The sequence below is a fragment of the Indicator indicator genome, chromosome 12, assembly GCF_027791375.1.
Source record: "Indicator indicator isolate 239-I01 chromosome 12, UM_Iind_1.1, whole genome shotgun sequence".
Taxonomy (NCBI): Eukaryota; Metazoa; Chordata; class Aves; order Piciformes; family Indicatoridae; genus Indicator; species Indicator indicator.
Window position 1 is genome coordinate 25,379,096 of NC_072021.1, and position 22,881 is coordinate 25,401,976.

Genomic DNA, 22,881 nt, shown 5'->3' on the forward strand with positions numbered 1-22,881 from the left:
CATATTCCACGAAACTGTAATTTACAGTTTCTGCAAAATCAGTGAAATCAAAAAATGCTTAATGATATTTATTAAATACAGTGAAATTCTGGAAAACTTGAAATTCTGAAGGGAAATTTTTGTGTACCCTAGGATAAAGTTTTGATGGGTTTTTTCAATCAATATATGCAAAACTGCTGGGAAAATAATATGAATTTCTATATCTAACCTTAAATATTTTTTTTTCCTATTTTAATAACAGTTTTATTTGGATGTTCTTTAAAAAAAAAACTTTCAGTGGTCTTACCTGGTAAGAGGAGAATTTTACTGGGAGAGAACTGAAGCTGAGTGAATTTTCTGAGTTAAAAAAAAAAAGTACAGAAATAGTACAGCACTTTTCTATGCTTATTTTAATTATTTTAATCTAGATCTACATATGCAGACTTACTGGCTTTAATTAGTCATAGAAATAACCCATGGTATGCTATTTGGTATTGTATATATTTCTATAGTAATAATATTAGAAAATATTTATTTTCTTAGGAGTATGAGAAATTTACAGTTATTTTAAGAAATTAACATATGATCCAAAGTATACTGTGGGGACACATCTGTAAAGCTAGTGATTAATACAAGAGTCACAGGCTTACATTTTTAAAGATCTAGTATTAAGAAAAATATGGGATTTTTATTTAAAACATATCTTTAAAGAGAAGGCCAATTATGAATTTGCCAACAGCTGAATACTCCTTTATCAAGTTGTCTCAAATACCTGAATAGGGAAATAAATTCCAACAGTTTATTTTCTTTCTTTCATATGGTTCCTCTTTTGCAAAAGACTTAAATTGTTCTGAAACAAAGCATTTGGTTGAACATCAAGGTGAAAGCAGTTCCTTTGACTTCAAGAACTTGAGAGTATCAGCATAAGAGTGTTCTGGTGGTGTTGCTCTCTAAATTCCCTGAAAGGAGGTTGGAGTGAGCTGGGACTTGGTCTCTGTAGTATCAGGTGATAAAATGAGAGGAAATGGCCTGAAATTATGCTGGGGAGGTTTAGGTTGGATATTAGGGAAACTTTCTTTGCTAAAAGAGTGGTCAGGCATTGGAACAGGCTGCCCAGGGAGGTGGTGGAGTCTCTGTCCCTGGAAGCATTCAAAGATATGTGGATGTGATACTTTGGGCCATGGTTTAATGGCCATGGTGGTGTTAGGTTGATGGTTGGACTTGATGACCTTAGAGATATTTTCCAACTGAGACAGTTCTGTGATTCTATGAATTGGAAGCAAACAGTTTGTGCTCAAGAGAATTTCCTCCTCTTCCTCTCCTTTCCTCCTTCTATGAGAGGCTTAATAGATCAGTTCTTTGCCTTAGCTCTCATCTATGAAAGTTTACTGTTATTTCCCTGTCTAAGCTGTTGTAAGACAAAATACTTTAAAATTGTGAAATATATTGCCTTAAAAATATTCCTCTAAATCTATGTGTACATGTCCATGCTGTACAGAACTGACCCCTCTGTAATAAAACTTTTTTCTTGTGTACATGTCCATGCTGTACAGAATTGACCCCTCTGTAATAATTTTTTTCTTGTCATATGTGGAAATTAAATTTTAAATCCAGATGTTTCAAAATTAAATTCTATGCCTTTCTAGAAAGGAGCAGATCTATACTACATGGAGAGGCCACTTGAGTTTTAAGCAGAATTTTCAATACATGATACAATAATTAAAACAGCATTTCTGAGAGATTTCAGATACTTTCTTGATGTAACAAGTTTTTAGTATTTTTAAGTTAAGAAGGAAAGGAGAATATAAGAATTAGTCTCAGGAGAATTAAAAAGAAGTCTGGCCAAGCATTTCTACTGTAATGCTGAATTGTGCATTATCTGAAATGTTTCAAGACCTTCACAAGACTGGGAGCAGAGTCATTCTATATATTCTCACACTAATTAGTTGTGGGGATTTTACAAGGCTTAGTTCAAGTGTTCCTTTACAAGAAGTCACATGTACAGAACTTGTACAGAACTCAGCTGCCATATGTGCCTACAGAAAGAAGCAAAATAAATAACTTCTGAGCCTGCAAGCAGTTTTTTCTCTTCTTTTTTTTTTTTTAATCATATGACAGAAAGCTGGCTTTGGTTAAGTTTGAAGGGATGTATATCTGTGTTCCACCTGTCTAGACCTTATGTGTACAAAAGAAGCCATTTATATAAACAGCCACTGAGCCAACACATCATCCCAGACCTCAGTAGCAGACTTTTAATCTATTTCTGTAAGATTTTTCTTTTTTTTTTTTTCCCCCCTACAAAGGAGTTCAGTGCTTACTAAAACCACATGTATCTTTTCCAGTTCCTTCCAACCCAAGACAAGTCTGTATTAGTCCCTCTGCAGATCTATGTGCTGTTATTTGCCAGCCCCTGCTGCTTTCTTTCATAGAGGTTTCTGCACTGTTCCCTGGAGGCATCAACTGCCAGACCTCCCAAACTCTTCTGATGCATATCACTTAAATACACAGCTTTGACTTACTGTAGGCATTACCTCTTTCCTGTCACAGCCGCATGCTTTTTGTGGAGCTGAGATCAAGTGAACAGGCACAAAAGAAAGTCTCTTAATTCCTAGATCATAAGAAAAAATGCCAGTCTTATAGCCACTACCACAGTGATTTGTACAAATATCCCATCACATATTCCTCTTTGTGAAGAATTTTTATTTCTATGGAAACTGTTCACTATAGGAGGAAAATGTGAGATCTGCTTTTATAGATTACTGTTGATCATTCTGCTTTCATAGTAAAGATCATAGGACTTCCCTAAACTACTTCTGCTTTGAAATAAAGCATATCCATGAAGGAAAAGACAATCCATCCTAATTTTCAACTTTCCAGTGAAATGAATAGATCTTAAAACTTTGAAACTTATTCCTTTTGCTGCTTGCCCTTGCAAAGCAAGTTTATAACATTTTGAATTTTTGAGAGAGAGGTTATTTGCTGGTGTTATAGTACAGTTGTCAGAATGTGTGAACTGGAGTGAATGGTTGTCAATTTATTGAGGGTGGCAGGTGAAATTCAGTGCTGATAAGGTAATGTATGCTAGAGGGGATAATTTGAATTTCTCACACATGTCACAGATTTATAAATTAATTGTAGCCACTGAGGGGAGAGACTTGGGCAATGTTTTATACAGCTCACTGAAAACAGCTGCTCAGTGTGCCACAAAAGGAAAAAACTGGGACATTTTAAAATTCTAAGATTCTTAAATATTTTAATATCGCTAAGTTAATGTATTACCACTTTCTTAGAGTTTGTTAGGTGCTGACAATGATCTTGAGAAAAGATAGAATTCAAGAAAAGGGTGAGATGAAATTTGAGTAAGGAAATGCCCTTTTTAAAGAGCCTTTTATTAATTGTTTCTTTCTAGGAAACTAAATAGGTTTGGCCTCAAGAATAAGAAAAGCTAAAATGTGATCTATTTCTCTCTTGTAAAAAAATTTATGTGGATTAGTTGAAATGGAGAAAATGGTAGCTTTTTGAAAGAAGCAACCTTTAGTTGATGGGCTCAAAATTAATTTGCTTACATTATCCTATAATTGTCCCACAGAAGGTTTTCACCAAGGCTGGAGATGAAGCACCATTGAGACAATCCATTGTGGAATGTACTACTTTTAGTCTCATACTTAGCACCTATTGTGATTGTCAGTTTATGTGATAGGGATAATGATCCAGGCGTGAGGACAAACAGTCAGTTAAGAGCTGTTGACATTATCAGATCCCTCAGCTTTGCTTTGCTTTCAGACTATTTGCAAATCTTACTCAATCCTGAAGCAAGACTGCATTTCTACTCTAGAAGGCAGGAAAGGAAGACGAAGGTAGCCAGAGATCAATTAAATATGATGAATGTGAAAGTGCCACTTGCCAAATACTCCTATTTCATTAGGCATGCTTCACTTTTGGTCAATGTGGCTGGAAAACAATGAGGAGAGAACTCCAGTTTCCCACATGGCAACTTTAGGTTCCTAAGAGTTATAATGCTGAGCATCATGGAAAAGACACAATGTGCTTCAGTAACTAGAGGTGCCTCAACAATGGAAAGTTGGTTGTAGTTTCTGTTAAGATAATGTTTTAGGGTCTTCTAATCTACTTCTGACTTTTAGGTGCTTGGTAACTTTGAAGTTCTGACCTTTAATAGATGTAACGTTGAAGAACTTTTTTCAAGTTTTCATCAAGTTGCAAACCTGGTCTCCATCACTGCCTCTTTGGGAATTCTGTGATTCTGATATGAAGTGTCCTGGATTTGGCTGGGATAGGAGCTGGGAGGGGCACAGCAAAGCAACCATCTGAACCAGTTAGTGGATTACTGGATACCACACTGATGATGTGTCTCTATAAAAGGGGAGGACTGGCTAAGGGCAAGCCTGTGTGGTTTTGAGTAAGTGGCTGCAGCTGGACAGGATCATTGGTCATTGTGGTTGCTACAGCGTTTTGTATCCCTTGCTTTATATACTATCTCACCAGTACTTTTGTATTCCTGTCTTTTTTTTTTTCTCTTTGTGCTGTTCTGTTAAACTCTCCTGATCTCAGCCCATGAGGTTTTGTCACCTTCTCCTGATATTTTTTTTTTTTCCCCTGTCCTACTGTGTGGGGCTGGGAATGGCTGTGTGAGTGGCAGTGTGGGGCTCTGTTGCCTGCCAGGCCTGAACCATGACAGTCCTTTTTGGTACCCAATGTAGGGCTCAAAGGCTTGGAATTTCTACTTTTTAGTAACATGAAAATCTCTTTGTTACCACTTTTCTCAAATGGAATATTCCTGAGAAAGAAGCAAGATTACTTTTTGTGAAAAGTTGCTTTTAGGAAAAAAAAAAGTATGTGGCAAGCATGTAATTTAAAAAATATTCAACTTTAACATAGATATGATGAAGGCTAATTGCACAATTTTAAAGTAAAGTGATGGTGCTTTATAAGTGTATAGTGCAGATGTTTATCATACAGATATCACCCTCAAGCAGTTCAAAAGCATGCTGTTAGCTCTTCCCTACAGGAAGTCAAGAAATGTTGCCAACTGTCTAAAATAAGCTCTAATCTAGCTGTCATGCAGAAAAACAATACAAAAATAATGCAAGTACTGCTTCTGTGATGTCTACCAGCTAGTGGAAGATCTCAGTTGGAAATGTTTTGCACGTCTGTTCTGTTGTGGGATAGAGTGGACTAGAACAATGAATTCTAACCAGTTTATACTATATCAATCATCTGGTAGGTTTTTGTTCATTATACATGCTTACAGGCTGGAGGGGTTTTGGGTGTTAGTTCTTTAGTTGTCCTGAGGTTCCTTTCTCTGAAGGAGAGCTTAATGTTTTCAAAATCCAGGACTTCATTTGATTCTTAACCATGGTTTGGTTGGTTTTATTTTCTTTCTATATATAGCAAAACTTATACTGTTGTTGCTTCCTAAAATTTCTTCCTCCTTCCTGATAGGAAATGAGAAATCAAACATTGATTTTGTTCATTAACAATTGCTAACTCAGCCATTGTACTAAACCATTCCCCCCCCTTATTTCTAAAACCAAAGCTGAAAAAAGATGTGTAATTTTTTTTTTCTTAAGTATCTGTATATGTTTATACAGATAAACAGTAGTAAACACCCTTGGCCTTGATACAGGCAAAAGCTGTTCTCATTTGTACTTGGAACTTGTACAAAAATGTATACATATTTTTGGAAGTTTGCATTTGATTGCTGAAGGAGGCCTAATTTTACCTATAGTCATGGTAGACCAAGTCTAACAGGTTTAGATTAAAATGAAACCAAATGAATATCAAATCAAGTGCTTCTTGGGATACTTAAACATTATCAGGATTAGCATACTAATGCTATTGCTGTGAGAATACAAGACTTATTATGCTTACCAATTGCTAATTTATTTTCTAAAATGTACTAAGTTACTTGGTTTGCATATTGTCCTTATGGAAGACTCAAAATTAGAAAAAAAAAAAAAACAAAACAGAAAAGCATGCACATACTATTTTCCCTGGCCTCCTTGTTATTTTGATTCTGCATGTTTGAGCTAATAAAACAATATATTTATATACGTATATTTTTATATATATATAAAAAAACAATCCCTCTGTGATGTCTGAATGTTATGTTACCAGTGATTAATGTAAAGCAAATACTTTCTTTTAGCCACTTAGTTTTTAATCTGTATAAAAGTACAGATGCATCCTAATGTTGCTGTTGGTTGATAGAGACACTTGACTGAATTCTGCCAGGCACTGAGTGCTCAGAGCATCCATCTCTACCTATGGCTATAGAGAGTACTCAGGAGTTCACAGCATCAGCTCCTGATTAAGCAAAGCTAAAATTGCTCTGTTACATTTTAAAATTGGAATACACATGACCATAGCCCATAGGGGGAGATAATAAAAGGTAATACTGTGGTGTGCTTTAAAGCAATTACTATATGTCCCTTTTTCCCTGCAGGAATCACCTTGTCACATCCCTCACTTGCATCAATCCACTATTTTCCCTTCCCTCTCCCCTTCTATTTTTGTAGCCTGCTCTTTAACCAAAATAGAGTTTAGAAGATGGCATAAGGAGGAGGGTTGCAGATGTACTGAAATATATGCAATCTTCCTGCTACTTGCAGAAGGATTTCAAACAGCTGGTGACTTAGTGTACTGCAAGCAAATAGACTTAGCAAATCAAGTGTGAGGACTTCATGAAAGGAGGAGGCTAATACAGCTAGCCTGAGCTGGTCATATCGTGCCACTAATCTAACGAAGGAAAGTGAATGTTTAACTTCAGAACTGATGCATCTGAAGCAAGGAAGATTGCTTCTTTTGTTGTTTTTTTTTCCCTTCACCTCAGGATATACAGAAAGAGCCAGTTGTGTTGTGGTGGTTTAAAGGAAGGGTAGTGTCTTACCCATACTAAACTCACCTTTTCTTGCTACTTAAGATTTAAACTTTGAACAGAAAAGCTACTCTTATATACCTGTTGTTATACATCCTGAGCCAGAATTTATGCAAGGTAGGTTACCACTGTTGAAGGTAATTAAAAAAAAAAGGTAAAAATGTTTAATCAGTTTTGTTGTTACATCTTCAGTTGTAGGGTGCTGCCTGAACCATATTGGAAAGCAGAATTAAAATGTTGCCCTTCCTCCTCTCAGCAAGATGCATTACTCTAAATAAATCATACATTTCAGGGATTTTAATTCCTTTCTTCTCTGTTAGTTCTCTGACCTTGCAGAAGTTACAAGGTTTTTCTTTCAGATTACGTTCTAGCATTTACTTCTTTTTATTTATTTATTTATTTTTTCATTCTGCTGTGTGGACCACAGTATTACTTTTTATGTTCAGTGCATTCTCTTCTCTCTCTCTTGCTGAGAAGTGAGAAACTGATATCTGTAGATTTTATGTACTCCTGAAATTCATATTCATCTTCTATTTACAGATTTCTGCAGGAAAATGTGATTGAGATTTTTCAAAATGCTATTATAGTACTGAAAATATCACAAATCTTATACCAGCTTGATTGTAAAAGCAAGGACTTCTAAAATATGGAATGATCTCCAACAAGGAAACGCAACTTCTTAAATTTTCCGTGTTACAGCTGTGACCTTGAAAAGCAGAAGGCACACACACAAAATTATAAGTGGGTTTAGTATTCAATTTATATTTAAGAACTCTCTTGAACATAGGAAACAGACATAGTGTGCCATAAAAGCTTATATTACAATTAGTAGTGATGTCACAAGGAAACATAATGAAAGAACTTTTCCATTGTGGGGATGGCAGAACACTGGAACAGGCTGCCCAGAGGCTTTGTGGAGTCTCTTTCTATGGAGAAACTCAAAATGCCCCTGGATGCATTCCTATGTGACCTTCTCTAGGTGGTCATGCTCTAGTAGGGAATTTAGAGTAGATGATCTTTCAGAATCCCTTCCAACCCTTAATACTCTGCTTCTGTGATCATTAATGGCCAAAAAAATCATAGAAAGGAAAAAAGAAAAACATAACATTCAACAAAATAAAGGAACTATCTCATGTAGTTGAACACCTCCTGTTTCCACTGAAGGGAATTATGCTGTTGACTTCAGCATAACCAGCTGGGTTTCTACAGACACAGGCTTCTGCTGATGCTCAATACAATATGAGTTTAAGTTCAATCTTATCTGTAAAATTCTAGTAAAAAACCTCTGTAAAGTATAAATCCAAAAAATATGCAATGTGTTGTTGAGTTTCTAATATGTTGCTTCAATGCAATTTTAGTTTAATATATGGTATTAATCATATTGATATCTGTACAGGAAATATTTGCATAGAAATGTATTGGATGTGTTATGATTCAAATTATGTTTCTTATGTCTATACCATGAGGAAAAAAACCTATTGTAACAAAGAAAATTAAATATAAGTGATGGGGGGGATGGGAAAGTTTGGGAAAGTCACATTTCCTGTATATGTTTAACTTCATCTACTTCTGATGGAAACTTTAGGACTGCATAAAGTATGATAGTAAAGTTATTTTGTACCACGGATTCAAATACAGAATTTCAGGTATGGTTTGAATAATGGTTTTCCCCAAAGGAGCTTTGTAGTTTGAATTTTGGTTTTATTGCAAAGCTTTTTAAGGTAGCACACCACCATCTGTTGGTACATTATCTATTTATGCATTTCCTGTGTAAACATCTTAGAACAAAGTTTTAATATTTTTATTATTTGAAGCAAACTATTTGGACATTAATCAGCATTGCCTGTTTTATGTGTGTTTTTGGTTAATATACTCTTGCTATATATATATATAATATATATTGTGGGACAGCATGTAATTTATAATTGTGCCATAAACATTATCAAATAAGCAAGATATATATTTTTTTACATTAATTTTATGGTGCTATAGAACTTCCATTTGTCTGATGTAGCTGCTTTTCCCAATCACTTTGCATTTATGAGGAAAAAAATCCCATATTATTTTAAAATTTTACTGATATAAATGTCTCTCTTTTCAAGTACATGATTGACTGCAGTGATATTCTTAGAACCTAAAAATGACTGTGGGCATTTCCAGCTAGTGCCAGCCACTGTGAGACTTTGCTTCTTGTATGACAGTGATGGAGTTAGTCTCACAGTATCACAGAGGTTGGAAGGGACCTCAAGAGGTCATCAGGTCCAACCCCCCTGCCAGAGCAGGATCACTTAGGATAGTCTGCACAGGAATGCATCCAGGTGGGTTTTGAAAGTCTCCAGAGAAGGAGACTCCACAACCCCCCTGGGGAGCCTGTTCCAGTGTTCTCTCACCATCACTGTAAAGTTTCTCCTCATGTTGAGGTGAAATCTTCTATGTTCTAGTTTGAACCCATTGTTCCTTGTCTTATCACTGTGAATCATCAAAAAGAGCCTGGCCCCCTCCACTTGACACCCACCCTGCAGATATTTATAGACATTGATAAGATTCCCTCTCAGTCTTCTTTTCTCAAGACTAAACAGCCCCAGGGATCTCAGTCTCCGTTCGAAGGGGAGATGCTCAAGTCCCCTAAGCATCCTTGTGGCTCTCTGTTGGATTTTCTCCAGCAGGTCTCTGTCTCTCTTGAACTGGGGAGCCCAGAACTGGACACAGGATTCCAGGTGTGGTCTCACCAGGGCAGAGTAGAGAGGTAGAAGAACTTCTCTGGACCTGCTGGCCCATTGGCTCTCTTGGCCACAAGAGCACATTGTTGTCCCATGCAGAACTTGCTGTCCACCAGCACTCCAAGGTCTTTCTCTGCGGAGCTGCTTTCCAGCAGGGCAGCCACTAACCTGTACTGGTGCATGTTGTTATTTCTCCCCAGATGTAGGACCCTGCACTTGTCCTTCATGAGGTTTGCCTGCACCCAGCTCTCCAGCCTGTCCAGGTCACACTGGATGGCTGCACAGCCTGTGCAGGGATGTGATTAAGTCCTTATGAGTTCATGAAGAAATGCATTACTTTGGTTGCTCAGCATGTGTGTGTGAGGGGAGACAGGCCTTTCTCTTATGGGTTCTAAAACAGAAGGAACAAAAGTCCAAGCAAGGGCTAAGCTGATTTGTGTTCATCTCCCTGCTTGGTTTTAGAAATAGTGAAATAAAAGAAACAACTGCACTAAGTATTGCGACTGAAGGCATAGTCAAAATAATGCTGACAATATATAGATGGATTAGACCAAAGTGATGAGCTTGCAGGTGAGGTATTCCAAAACGGTAAGGATCATAGATGCTAACACTAAGGCAGTGACAAGATAAGGTAATCTTCTGGGCTGTGTTGAAAGAGTTGCTTTTAGCTCTTGCCTTTCTTGATACATCACAAAAGGATGCTTTTAGTTATATAGAATTTTATATGTTCCAATCCCTGTTTGGGTTCATGCAGAGCTGTACTGGGAAGTCCAGCAGCATTGCTCATTCTTATTTTTGCCACCATGAAAGCCAGCTGATTTCCCCAGGAATGCCTAATGAGCCTGTGGCTCAACCAGGATTGTTCTGAGTGCACTCTCATCATTGTTTTTGATCTGGCCAGTGGTGTTCTGAGATCCAGGCACCTGAATGAACTCCACAGTTACTCATAACAAGCCATTGAAACCAGAAAAAAGAGAAAGAGAAATCTAAACCCAGCAGAGAGATATATTTCAGGTAAGAACACATCAGTAAACTCTGAGAAGATGACACACAGGGAGAGAAAGAGACAAAAGAAGTAAAAGATCTGACCACTAAGATGAGTCTTACCTAGACATTATGAAATCATGTGGCCACTCTCCATACCACATAATATGGTGGTTGTCAAAGTAGACCACAGTTATCACAAAATGTATACCAGAAGCCAGTCTACTTAGCTATCAGGCAAAAAGTTACAAGATTGCACCCAAGTTCTTCCTTAGTTTGAGATTCCTAAACAAAATGTGTCATTGAATGGGTATTGTAGAAAGAGACCTCTGTGGGCAATGAATTTCCTGGGTCTTATTTTTGTCTTTGAACATGATAACCTTTTTCCCTAGCCTTGAGATGCTTCTATTATTGTTGTTGCTATTGTTGTTATTGTTGTTGTTATTAGTGGTGGTTTGGCCCTTGCTAGGTGCCAGATAGCCACCAAAGCTGCTCTATCACTCTCACTCTAAATGGACATGGGAGAGGGAAAATGTAATAAAAGCACAGGAGTCAAGATGGAAGCAATTTAATAGACTGCAAAGCAAAGGCTGCATGTGGAAGCAGGAGCAAAGAAAGATGTTATTCTCTACTTGCCATCAGCAGATGATGTTTGGTTACTCCTGGGAAGCAGGGCTCCAATACCCATAGCAGTAGCTCCAGAGGATATATGCCATCAACAAATGTCCCCATGCTTCCTTCTTTCACTTATCTTTTATATCTGAGCTGACATCATATGGCATGGAATTCCCCTATAGTCAGTTTGGGTCAGCTGGCCTAGCTATGTCCCCTCCCAAGATCTTGCCCACCCCTCAGTGTACTCTTGTGGTGGGGGAAAGTGGAAAAGCACAGCCTTGGTGCTTGGCTCAGCAGTACTCAAAACACTGCTGTGTTATCAACACCCAGCTGCAGCATTGCAAAGCACAGCACTAGAACGATGCTCTGGGGAGAATTAACTCCAGCTCAGCCAAACCAAATTAATAATAATAATAATATTTTTTATTATTAGATTTTTAATGACTGTGGATGACTACTAAGAATTGCTCTTTTCCCCTTTTTTTCTACTTTGTCTTGTTTAAATTACTTAACACCCCTTTATGCATGGGATTTCTCCTTTTCATAAACTATTTTTTCATTTCATGTTGAACTACATATTCCTGATGAAGGAATTGACTTTCCTTCTTAGTTTGTTTGATGTAGCACAATGGGACTCTATTGCTTCTTACAGAAAACTGACTTCTACTGCATAAATACTAATAATTAGTATTATTCCCATATTAATTTTTCTTGATTCTCTGCCAGGTTTTTTTTTGTTGTTGTTCTCATATTAGGAATATTAGGAGCAGTGTGAATGCCCTATAGGCTGAAGGTAAAAGGGTCTGTGAAACACGCTGGCTATCTAGGAATATAAATATGTAGGCCTGTATGACCTTCTAGACAATTACTAATCTTCCTGTCTTGGAGATCTTGGGATGATGCTGAGTGCAAGTATGTGAGTTATAATACCAGACTTCCCCTTCTCCATGAAGAGAGTGTTTAAGAAAATCGGTTACTATGTACGTAATTTGCAAGGAGCACCTGTTTAGCCAAAGTTAGCAGTCTTCTGTTTCAAACCAAAGTTAGAACTGCTAATTTAGGTCCACCAGCCTCAGGATGTGTTTCTGTGTGCACCCATGGGTTACTGTGTCCAGTTCTGGAGCCCCTATTACAGGAAGGATCTGGATATGCTGGAGCATGTCCAGAGAAAGGGCCATGAGGATGATCAGAGGGTTGGAGCACCTCTCCTATGAGGACAGACTGAGAGAGTTGGGACTATTCTGGAGAAGAGAAGGCTCTGAGGAGACCTTATTGTGGCCTTCCTGTATCTTAAAGGAACCTACAAAAAAGCTGGTGAGGGACTTTTTAGGGTGTCAGGTAATGATAGGACTAGGGGGAATGGTTAAAAAAATAGAAATGGGTAGATTCAGATTGGATGTTAGGAAGCTCTTCACCATGAGGGTGGTGAGGCACTGGATCAGGTTGCCCTGGGAGGTGGCCATCCATCCCTGGAGGTGTTTAAGGCCAGGCTGGATGAGGCTCTGAGCAACCTGATCTAGTGTGCGGTGTCCCTGCCCATGGCAGGGGGGTTGGAACTGGATGATCCTTGAGGTCTCTTCCAACCCTAACAATTTTATGATCCTATGCACTCTCTCTCTGTGTGAGTGAAAAATATATATTCATAGACCTCTAAGATAATAGAGTCCAACTGCTGACCTAATTCCATTATGGCCATTAAGATACATCCTGAATAGCTGTGTCCACACATTTTTTTTTTTAACATCTCCAGGGATGAACTCCACCACCTCCCTGGGCAGTCTGATCCAATGCCTGACCACTTTTTAGTAAAGAGATTTTTCTTAATATCCAATGTAATCCTCCCCTGGCACAATTTCAGGCCTTTTCCTCTTGTTCCATCACCTGATACTGGGGAGAAGAGACCAACCCCCACCCTACTGCAACCTTCTTTCAGGGAATCATAGAGAGCAATGAGATGGCTTCTTGGGCTTCCCTTCTCCAGACTAAACAATCCCGGTTCCCTCAGCCACCTCTTCTAAGACTTGTTCTCTAGATCCTTCACCAGCTTCTTTGCCCTTCTCTGGACATGCTCCAGAACATCAATGTCCTTCTCAAAATGAGGAACCCAATCCTGAGCACAGCATTCGAGGTGTTGCCTCACTAGTGCCAAGTACAGGGACGCTTCAGCTTGTGAGTAGTATACACAGTAAAAGGAACTATTGTTGTGTTTGACCATATGAGAATTTGGAGTAATTTTAGAGCAATTACTAAGACAGACTTGGGGGAGGAGAGGGAAATATTGGTAGTGGTTTACCTGGATTTCTAATCCCTGAAGGGTCTTTTCTATGGTTTGAGCCAGTACTGGCAGAATTCTGCAAGTCTTCATGATATTACAGTTTTGGGTGCTTCAACATAGAATCACAGAACCACACAGAGTGGTTGAAATTGGAAAGGGATTTTGGGTGTCATCTGGTTCGACCCTCTGCTCAGGACTACCTAGAGTGGTCGACCCAGGATCACATCTAAACGGATTTTAAATATCTCCAGGAATGAATATTCCACAATATCTGAGTACCCTATGCCAATGGTTGACTACCCTTACAGTGAAAAAGTGACTTCTTATGCTGAGAGGGAACTCTTGCATTTCAGTTTGTGCCTGTTGCCTCTGGTCCTGTCACCTGGTGCCACTGAAGAGAACCTGTTACTGTCTTTTCTACTTCTCTCCCTTCAGATATCTGTGCATATACGTAAGAACTCCCATGAGCTCTTCTCTAGGCTGAACAGTCACAGCTTTCTCAGTCTTCCCTCATAGGAGAAATGCTTTAATCCTTTATCATCTTCATTGCCCTGGAAGTTCCATTTGTTTGTCTGAAAGAGTCACAATTTATCCAGCCAGATTATTCAGCACAACATCCTTATCCCTGTAGAGCACTTCAAATTTTCCTAGAAGCTATAGAAATTCTTGTAATATGTAAGGACAGCATTCCCTAACGTGCTCTATGATTGAGTATTTACACTTACTAGAACGGTAAGATTTATTTGTGGCAGTGTTTCCATTGGTCTGGGTCCATGCCAGACTTCTCTGGAGATTTCTGTTAGTGACTGGAGAACATTTCTCTAAGCTACTAATGAATAAGGTCTACATTCTGCAGTTATAAATGTGCATACTGTTACAGGGAACGATCAAGGTACAAAGAGTTTCTTTCCAGGACAAGGATTTGTGTCATAGTTGTTGTAACACTAACCCACTCTTGGTACAGACACTCAGTAGGAGTAGTGAATGAGCCATGTAACTCCTGCCTATAGACCTGAGTAGTATCTGATCCCTGTTCCAAGTTATTTCAGAGGCTCTTGGGCACAGTGCTACATTCAGATACCACGTTTGCCACTTGCTGGTAGGTCCCAACCTGCCTGGGATTTGCAAATGGCTCTGTCCTGGTGCTCCTGGCTACTCTTTTACACCTCCCTTTCCTACTGTTCTCAATCTATGTTGTTTTTCCCATGTATGAGTGTGGCAGTAAAACTACTAAACTTAAATTAGAAATGAGAGGAAATTGGTGAAAAGTTTTGAATATATTTTGCTGTTTTGCTTTTTCCAGTCCTTTGGACTCTGAATTTGGTTTGAGTCACTAACCATGCAGTTGATTCTTGCAATGGAGTGCATACACTTCTCACTGGGAGTAGGAACTCCCTTTTAAAATTATTCCTCACCATATACTTGTTTGGGGAAATGTTCCCTCTCTCTTGATATCGTGTAGGAAAAGGTATATATATGATCAAGTGTTGATAAATCTGGCTTTGTAATATCTGAGACTCTGTAATATGTTGATTTTTTCACATCTATTTTGTAGCCCTGATGCAGAAAAACAGTATAATTTTATATATACTAGGAGAGGTGAAGATGCCTTAACTAATTTTTAACTATGTAGCTGCAGCAACACTGAACTCAGTGAGATTTAATTCATTCTCTTTGTTGGCCCACTGTGAGCTCAACTCTGCTACTTCTAGTACTGCATCTAAGTATTTACTACAGTGCAGACTGCAACCTAGATGCCCCACAGACTTTTCTGAGTTACTAAGACCTTATTACAAATTCTGTTATCCCTAACAAATATTAGCATCAGTAACGTGGCTGAGAGTATGTCACTACCACACCTAAATTGTTTGGTTTGGGGTTTTTTGGGGGGGGTTGGATTGTCACAGTACTTCACAAGAAAATTTGGTCACTTTTTAATTTAGGTCACTGAAGAACTAAATTTTGCAAATTGATATTTTTGGTTTTTTCTTTTTTGGCATGTGCATATTGATAGGATAGTTGCTTGGTCAGAAGATGACTCCTTGTATGTAAGATCTTTTGCACTCTGTTCTTGTCATAGGTTTTTTGGGTTTGGTTTTGCCTTTTTTTCTTTTTTTCTTTTTTTTTTTTTAATATGTGACATTGATGTGAATTTACAGAATAGTTCTCTCGTGTGTGGTATCTAGTGAGAGAAATACTCAAGAAAAACCAACCAACCAAACCCACAAAAAAAAAAACCCACTAGGAAACTGGTAGCATTAGAGATAGGCTGTAGGAAAAACAACAGAAGATTGTCTGTAATGCTCTGTGTAAATACTTCTAAGGACCTCCACCTATCTGGTGATGAAGTTGTTACTGAAAAGTGAGTATTAACTGTGATAGTTAGGTCTTGCAATTAAACCATGCTATTAGCCATGATTAATTGGCCTAAATAGAGAAAGGATCAAATGATATGTATACAAGTTCTGGAGTTAGTTTCTTTGTCCATGCAATGGTAAAGTCCTTCAATTTAACTTCAAAATGACATCAGAACTTGAAGGTGCCGATGATGATCAATGCAAGTTGGATTCTTAAATGTGTGCTTTTTGAAAACAATAAATCTCCTGAGTTGCTCAGACATTTAATTTCATTTATAAATTACTTTGGAAGTGCATTAAAAAATAAAAGTCAAAATATTTTGAAATTCTGAGATCTCAGAGTTTTACTCAGTGCAGATAGGAATTTTGTTTGCATGATAAAAATCTAAAAATAGGAACAGGAATACATGAATAATAATGCTGTGCAGCTGCACTACTGAAGATGTTTATGAAATTGTTTTGATCTGTGCTTTATTAGACTATTTGATTTACAAAGCTTTTGGATTCACAGAACATAATTGTACTGTAGGTGATACTATATACTGTCATTCAAGAACATTAATCATTGGTTGTTAAGTTCCTTTCTGTCTTAAAAATCAGTTAGCTTTCTGGAACTGATTATATTAATATTCCTACTTAATCTTTATTGATGATACATGGATTTTCTTTGTTTTTAGTAGCAGTTTGGTGTCAATATACCATTTTTAAGAGCCCTCTTTCTTACAAAACTAGAGAAGATCTGAATGATTGAAGTCCTTGCTTTATCCTTTAGAGACAAACAGCCAGCCATATGACATACTGCTATCTGTTCCATAGCCAGATGATCTGTGTAGCATAGCATTAGTGCAGTTACAAACTAAAATGAAAAGATCTTTGTATCATGGCAGAAACCCCCTCAAACCTTAGGTATTTAACCAATATTTGAAATCTGGAAGGTTACAGCTCGTGTGCTGAGCACTTACTAGGTTCCATGGACTGTTGCATGGACTTTTTACAGCTTCCATCACTGGTGGATTCTGTTTGTCTTTGTCCTTACAATTATGAAAAAAGACTTATGATGAAGGAATTCTTTCTGGTGGGAAAGTGTGTGTAAAGCAGGGCTTTATGATTAAAAAATGATAGATAAATGGAACGTAAGCTTTAAAGTTGAATTAGTGAGAACAAACATTTTTAGGCTAATTTTTAGTTCTATTTTTTTTCCCCTCCCCCAAGCAGAGAGTCCTTGTTGTTCTGAATTACTCCTAATGCTTCAGCCAAACTCCAATGTTTGTTAATAGGATAATGCTGGGAATCAATGTATGAATCTAGTGCAAAGCAGAAGCTTGGTAAAGATAGACTTTAGCTTCTAGTTTCCTGGAGGTTAATGTGGACAGTGAAATAAGATTAAACAAAAGAGGCTTCTTTAGTTAACTTACAAAAGAGTGACTCATATAAGAGAGCTCAAATACATAAAAGGCTGCTTCAGAGGTGAGAGGAATAATCAATTCCCCTCCCCTGTAGCAGGTAAAATGAGAAGTTGCAGGCTTAAATTATACAGTAACAGAGATTCAGTATGTAAGGCAAACTTCATGGCAGCAGGGCAGGAAAGTACTGTAATAGACAGGGAAGTGGTTAGAACCCATTGTCTTCCAGCTGTGTTTTTCTGCATTTATCATGAAAGGTTACCATGGCTTTCATTCAGCTGCAGGACAAGAAAATCCTGCCCAAAATTTCACTTCAAGTAGCAGTACTTTATTTTTCTAAACTAGGTAAAGGAATAGGACATATCCGCGCTCTTGGATTCTGTGCAAAGGGTCTCAGTTGGCATCTCAAATGTCATGTCAGATGGGTCTGCTTTACTCTTCCTTTGTTCCAGGACAGATGAGTTCCTCAGGATGACTCACCAACACTGCACTGTCATCGCTGAAGTGCATTAAGGCAAAGACATCTCATTTCAGTAGATGGGGAAGGATAAATTCTTGTAATCATAATTTCTTCTATAGGCTGCCTTAAAAATACAAGACCGTGAGAAAATTGTTTTTCTTTGTTCACTTTCTGTGTCTTATTCCTTTTTTTTTTCTCTTTGTTGTTTTAACCTCCTACATATTTAGAACGTAATTTTGAAGTCAAGCTTCCCCTCCTGAGGAGGTCTGAGGGTCATATTTCATAAGTTTGGCAGACTAAGCCAAGGTCCTTCAAAATTTGTTTATAAAAAACCTGAGGAATGCAACAGGAACCACATTTGTTGTCTCTTAGTTCAGGATCCTGTCTCACAAGGACAGAAAGCTGGTATTTAGTGCTACCAAGTGTTACTAGCTCCAAGTATTCTTCAGTTATTAGTCTTGGAGGTCAATCTGTCTGAATTTTCAAGACAAGAAACTTGGTTTCAGAGTAGCACCTGACTTTCTGGTACTTTGGCTCTCTCTTACAGCTGCAGTTTTGAAGGTTGAGGAAAGATCCAGGTGGTCTGCTTCCTTTGTTCAATGACAGGCAGTGGTTATCACATATTTAACATGTATATAAGTCTCTTTAGAAAGGAAAAGGTTACATTGTCCTCTCCTGCTGTTTTCTGAGCCAGATCTTTTTTCGTTTTCTCTCTGCAGTGGCACTCTGCCACATTCTAGTTTTTCCTCTCAATCTACTTCTCCCATGATGTGGTGGGTTGAAAATTCCCTCCAACATAAAATTTGCCAGACCAGCTCAGTTGGAAGTAAATGAAGCTGTACTTGCAAGCAAAACTACAATCTAAAATGAAATGCAATGAATATGTACAAAATATACAATATTTACATATATTTACAATTTATAAACAACACAAGAACTCCCCTGGAGAAACCAGGATTCCACCAACAGCTTCTCCTCTCCCTGCTCCCTTCCCCCCTGTAAATAGAGGAGAGAGAAGAGCAGAGAGTTGTTTGTTACTAGTTAGTCACGACAAACCAATGCAGCCAAGGTCAGCAAAGACAGCAGAAGCATAAGTTAGTATCTGCTAGAGCGAGGAAGCCAAATAGAGAGAAAGTTAGTATACACAACTAGGTTTTACGCTTATTTTCTATGCAATGGCATTACTTAGACCTTATCATTATTTTTATTTTAAAATCCTATAGTAATTTATTTACGTTCTACTACTTTCTGTTCAAGATCTGTGGAAAATTTTCCAGGCACAGCCTGAAACTGCCACACATGAGGAGTACTCCCCAAGCTATTTTTGCTGTCTGTATAGCTTTTATAATTCAGATATCTGAAGGTTTAGCTCCTGGTAAATATGTTTGCTTGTAACCCCATACCGCTGTTTCCTTCAATTATCCCACAGTGAGGTTTGTCTTGGGTGGTGCTAGGTGGCCTCACAAGCCTACCAAACAATTTTGTGTTCCATTAGCACTAAAGACTTTCATGAGAAGCCATGCTCTGTGTCTGCATACCGAATTCTGGCTAAGAAGGTGGCATCGTTTTACACAACAGTGACATGCTGCTCAGAATTACTATTCCTCCCTGGCTGACCTTTTGATTTGATATTACTGACTCAGGAAGGTGATTCACAGAATAACCACACATTCTTGAGTACACTCATTGTAAATATCAGTCCAGAGGGACACACTACATTGAAATCAGCCCTTACGTCCATGGGTTTGTTTCGTGCATTGCATTGCTCTTGCCAAACCTGCTGCTCTAGTTGGCCTTTCAGAGCTATTGTTCAATATTGGAAGGAAAAAGAGACTTCCTGTGCAAAACATGCAAACTACATTATTTGTGTCACAATCTGTGTCTAGCACAAACAATGTTTAAAATTTCACCCTTGAAGAGTGAAAAAAGTCCCAAAGAAGTGAAAGGAGTATGGAAACATGGAGGTAGGTGCAGATTGTAGCAATTAATTTCTACTGGAAATATGATCATCTTCCCAGCTGTTAAACAAAATTTCCTTCTTAATTTTGAATGGCTACTGTATACAAAGATAGTATGAAGGTGAATGAGGCTAGACTGGGTCTTAATCCTGTCTGTATTATATCTCCCTGTTGTGAGCTCCACCACAATATTGTTGAGATTGTGTCTGAACCGCACTATGAGAAAGTAAACCTGTTTAAATTAGAAATACCTGAACTCATAACCTGAAGATTTCTTCCACCTTTAGTGCCAGTTTGATCTTTTGTTTGCACTGAGACAATCTTCACCTTTAATACATCCTCAGGGTTAGTAAAGTGAACCATAGAAATGAGTTCATCCACCATGAGGTTCTCCACTGGGTCTGTAAAAGAGTATACAACCAATATGGTTAACATACTACAGAATTGAATGGGGTGGGCTCTGCAATCTAAATTTAAGGCTGGAATTTTCAGATTATAGAGTTTGGTGTTAGGCTGTGCATGAACAGTGTGTATAAACAGAGGAAAACCCCCGGAGTGTTGTATGAGGCAGGCAGAGCCCACAACACAGTATATAGAAAGAGTAGGTGGGCAGCATTAATGTAATGATTCAGAATCTGGGAAACTGAATGAAAGAAGTGTATGAACCAATTTTTAATTTTTTTTTTCCCTTCAGAACAGAATATCAGATTTGTGGGGTTACAAGTACATTATTACTGGGGAAAGTGAGGCTGCAGCAATACCATTTAATGGTTTCTGGTAGATTGGCAATGCATGTGCATTTCTAGTGAGTAGTTCCAGTCCTTTGATGAGAAACTAAGGCATTTTTATAGATACATCAGTGCTTCATTGTCTCAAAAGTATTACATTGTATTTTGTAGGCTAGATTTTGAGACTGCTTAGAAACATTAAGATAACTGCAACTACTTATTTATGAAATGTTACTTCAAGAGACAGTATGATTCAGAGCGTTTTTCCAGGCGTTCTTAAGATATAAGCTTTAACCTCGAAAGCTTTCAGTTATTTGGATCATTCCTTCTCCTTTTCACTTCTACATAATTAAGAGCATAAGCAGTTGGCATTAATCCCATCTTGATTTGAAAAGGAACATCATCTTATCAGGGAATTTCCTGTAAGTGGAGACAGGCACTGTTACTTTGCTGTCTCCTGGTCACTTGCTTGACCTATACTCATGAGATTTTGACATTCTTCTCAGAAAGCTCAATGTGTCCCCACCCTCTCTCTCATATTATTTGAGAGGTAACAATACAGTGCAATTGTGTGAGAATTATTGTGGATTTATTATTGTAGTTGGTGAGTATTTTTGTGCAGTTTTACGTGGCATATAGGATAGGTTTTATATTTTGTCTGCTTAAAAAATTTCTTGAAGTGCCTGGAGCCAGGGTTAAGTGCTTATGTTGTGACTTCAAATAAATAAATACATTAATTAAATAGTTGATGTAGTTAGTTTCAGATAATAAAGAGAGTAGAGTAGAAAACACTTTAAGTTTTAAACCACCAAAATCCTTAATATAGGAGATGAAACAAAAGCCTCAAAGAATTTCTTCTTTGCAAAAAACCCAAACCCAACTCAAACTAACAGAATTTATGCTTGGTGAATTAGAAGCTTCATTATACATGGTCAAAAGTAATTACTTTTTATTTACCTCTAATTTCTACTTAATAGTCACTGCACTTGTCATTGCAGGTATGGTTACAAAAGTATGGCTACCTTCCACCAACTGACCCCCGAATGTCGGTGTTGCGCTCTGCAGAAACCATGCAATCAGCTATAGCTGCAATGCAGCAGTTCTATGGCATTAATATGACAGGAAAAGTGGACAGGAACACAATTGAGTAAGTAACCGTTACTGAACTGCTCTTGACTTTTCTGTTTTCAAGCAGGGTAAAAAAGAACTGGAAAAACTTTACAACACCACATGGAGCAGGGTGACCTGGATATCCAAATAGTGTTGCAGCTTTAAATGGGGAGTTAAAATGTTTCTCTATCTCCTTGCCTTTTTTTTTTTTTTAATATAAATATATATTCTGTATTTCTTGTTCTCATGTAGTCACCTGCCTAACTGCTGCTGCCTTTGGACGTGTGATTGGAATGAAAATGTTTCAAGCTTAACTAAAGGGCCAAAAGGTTATCAGTGTGGAAGTGGAGAAACCTATTCAAAATTGGCAAGAATTCATACAGTAGAAAGAATCTTTCTTACTGGAAAGTCTTTAATGTAAATTCCCTTATCCTCATTGAAAAACAATTTATCACACTCAACTGGCTCATTCCTTTAATGGTTCCCAGTAACAAAAGACCAGATGTGGTCATTTGAACATGCCATAAAATTGGAATAGTTTTGCCTGCCCCTTGCAGTTTTGAAGTTGGTAAGGCTGGCAGTGTCTGATTCTACTGCGACTGAACACAGAGAAACTGTGAAACAGAGCTGCCAAGAAAATGCAGCAGAAAAAAATCAAAACAATAACAATAAAGAGTATTAGTATGCAATTAAGAGAACATATCTGGTATTAAGGTTTGAAGTGATTGCTGGATTCATTCCAGTTAAAATGCAATGAAGAGTGTTTTGTGATTTTAGGAAAAAGTTACTTTGTTTGAAAAGCAAACTGACAAAACACTGCTGTCACTATGTATCCAACATCACCTTATTGTAACGTTTCCACTAATTCTCTAAAATACTTTTTAGGATAGAAAAAAAGATCCTTCTTCAGTTCCCATTTACCAACCCCATCCCGATGTGTCATCTTTCATTATTCTTCTTTGGTAAAGTAGCTGACATGAATGATTTTTCTGTCATTGAGAGTTTAGAGAAGAGACTACTCAAAATGCTGGTAAGATTGGAAAAATAATTCTCTTCCACTGGCACACACGTTAATGCATTGAAAAGTACTAAAGCAAAGCAGGTTTTAGGGCTCCCCTAAGGGGAGGTGAGTTGAGCACACATCCCTCAGTTTAGGAATTTAAAGGACCTCAGAACATGCAGTACAACAGCAGTAAATGCCTTGAGAGAACTATGCTTAAAAGTATGTTTATGATTCAGTCTGCAGGGTAGAGAGACTAGGCTCTTCACACAGCTTCAGTGATTGATCCTGGAGGGGAGAGTGCTGCTATACCAGTCACCAGTTTCCCTTTAAAGACACATTAGTGGCAGGCTTCTAAGAAGCAATATAATTCACAAAAAGGAAAATAATCTTCTGG

At 37.9% G+C, this 22,881-nt stretch overlaps 1 protein-coding gene across 1 annotated transcript in view; it reads left to right on the forward strand.

Annotated features, from left to right (window-relative positions):
• MMP16 (matrix metallopeptidase 16) overlaps positions 1-22,881 on the forward strand; it is a 163,922-nt gene that overhangs the window by 59,301 nt on the left and 81,740 nt on the right. The window contains exon 2 of the mRNA XM_054385354.1: positions 21,373-21,521. Coding sequence (XP_054241329.1) covers positions 21,373-21,521 — 149 coding nt within the window. The remainder of the gene's footprint in view (positions 1-21,372; positions 21,522-22,881) is intronic.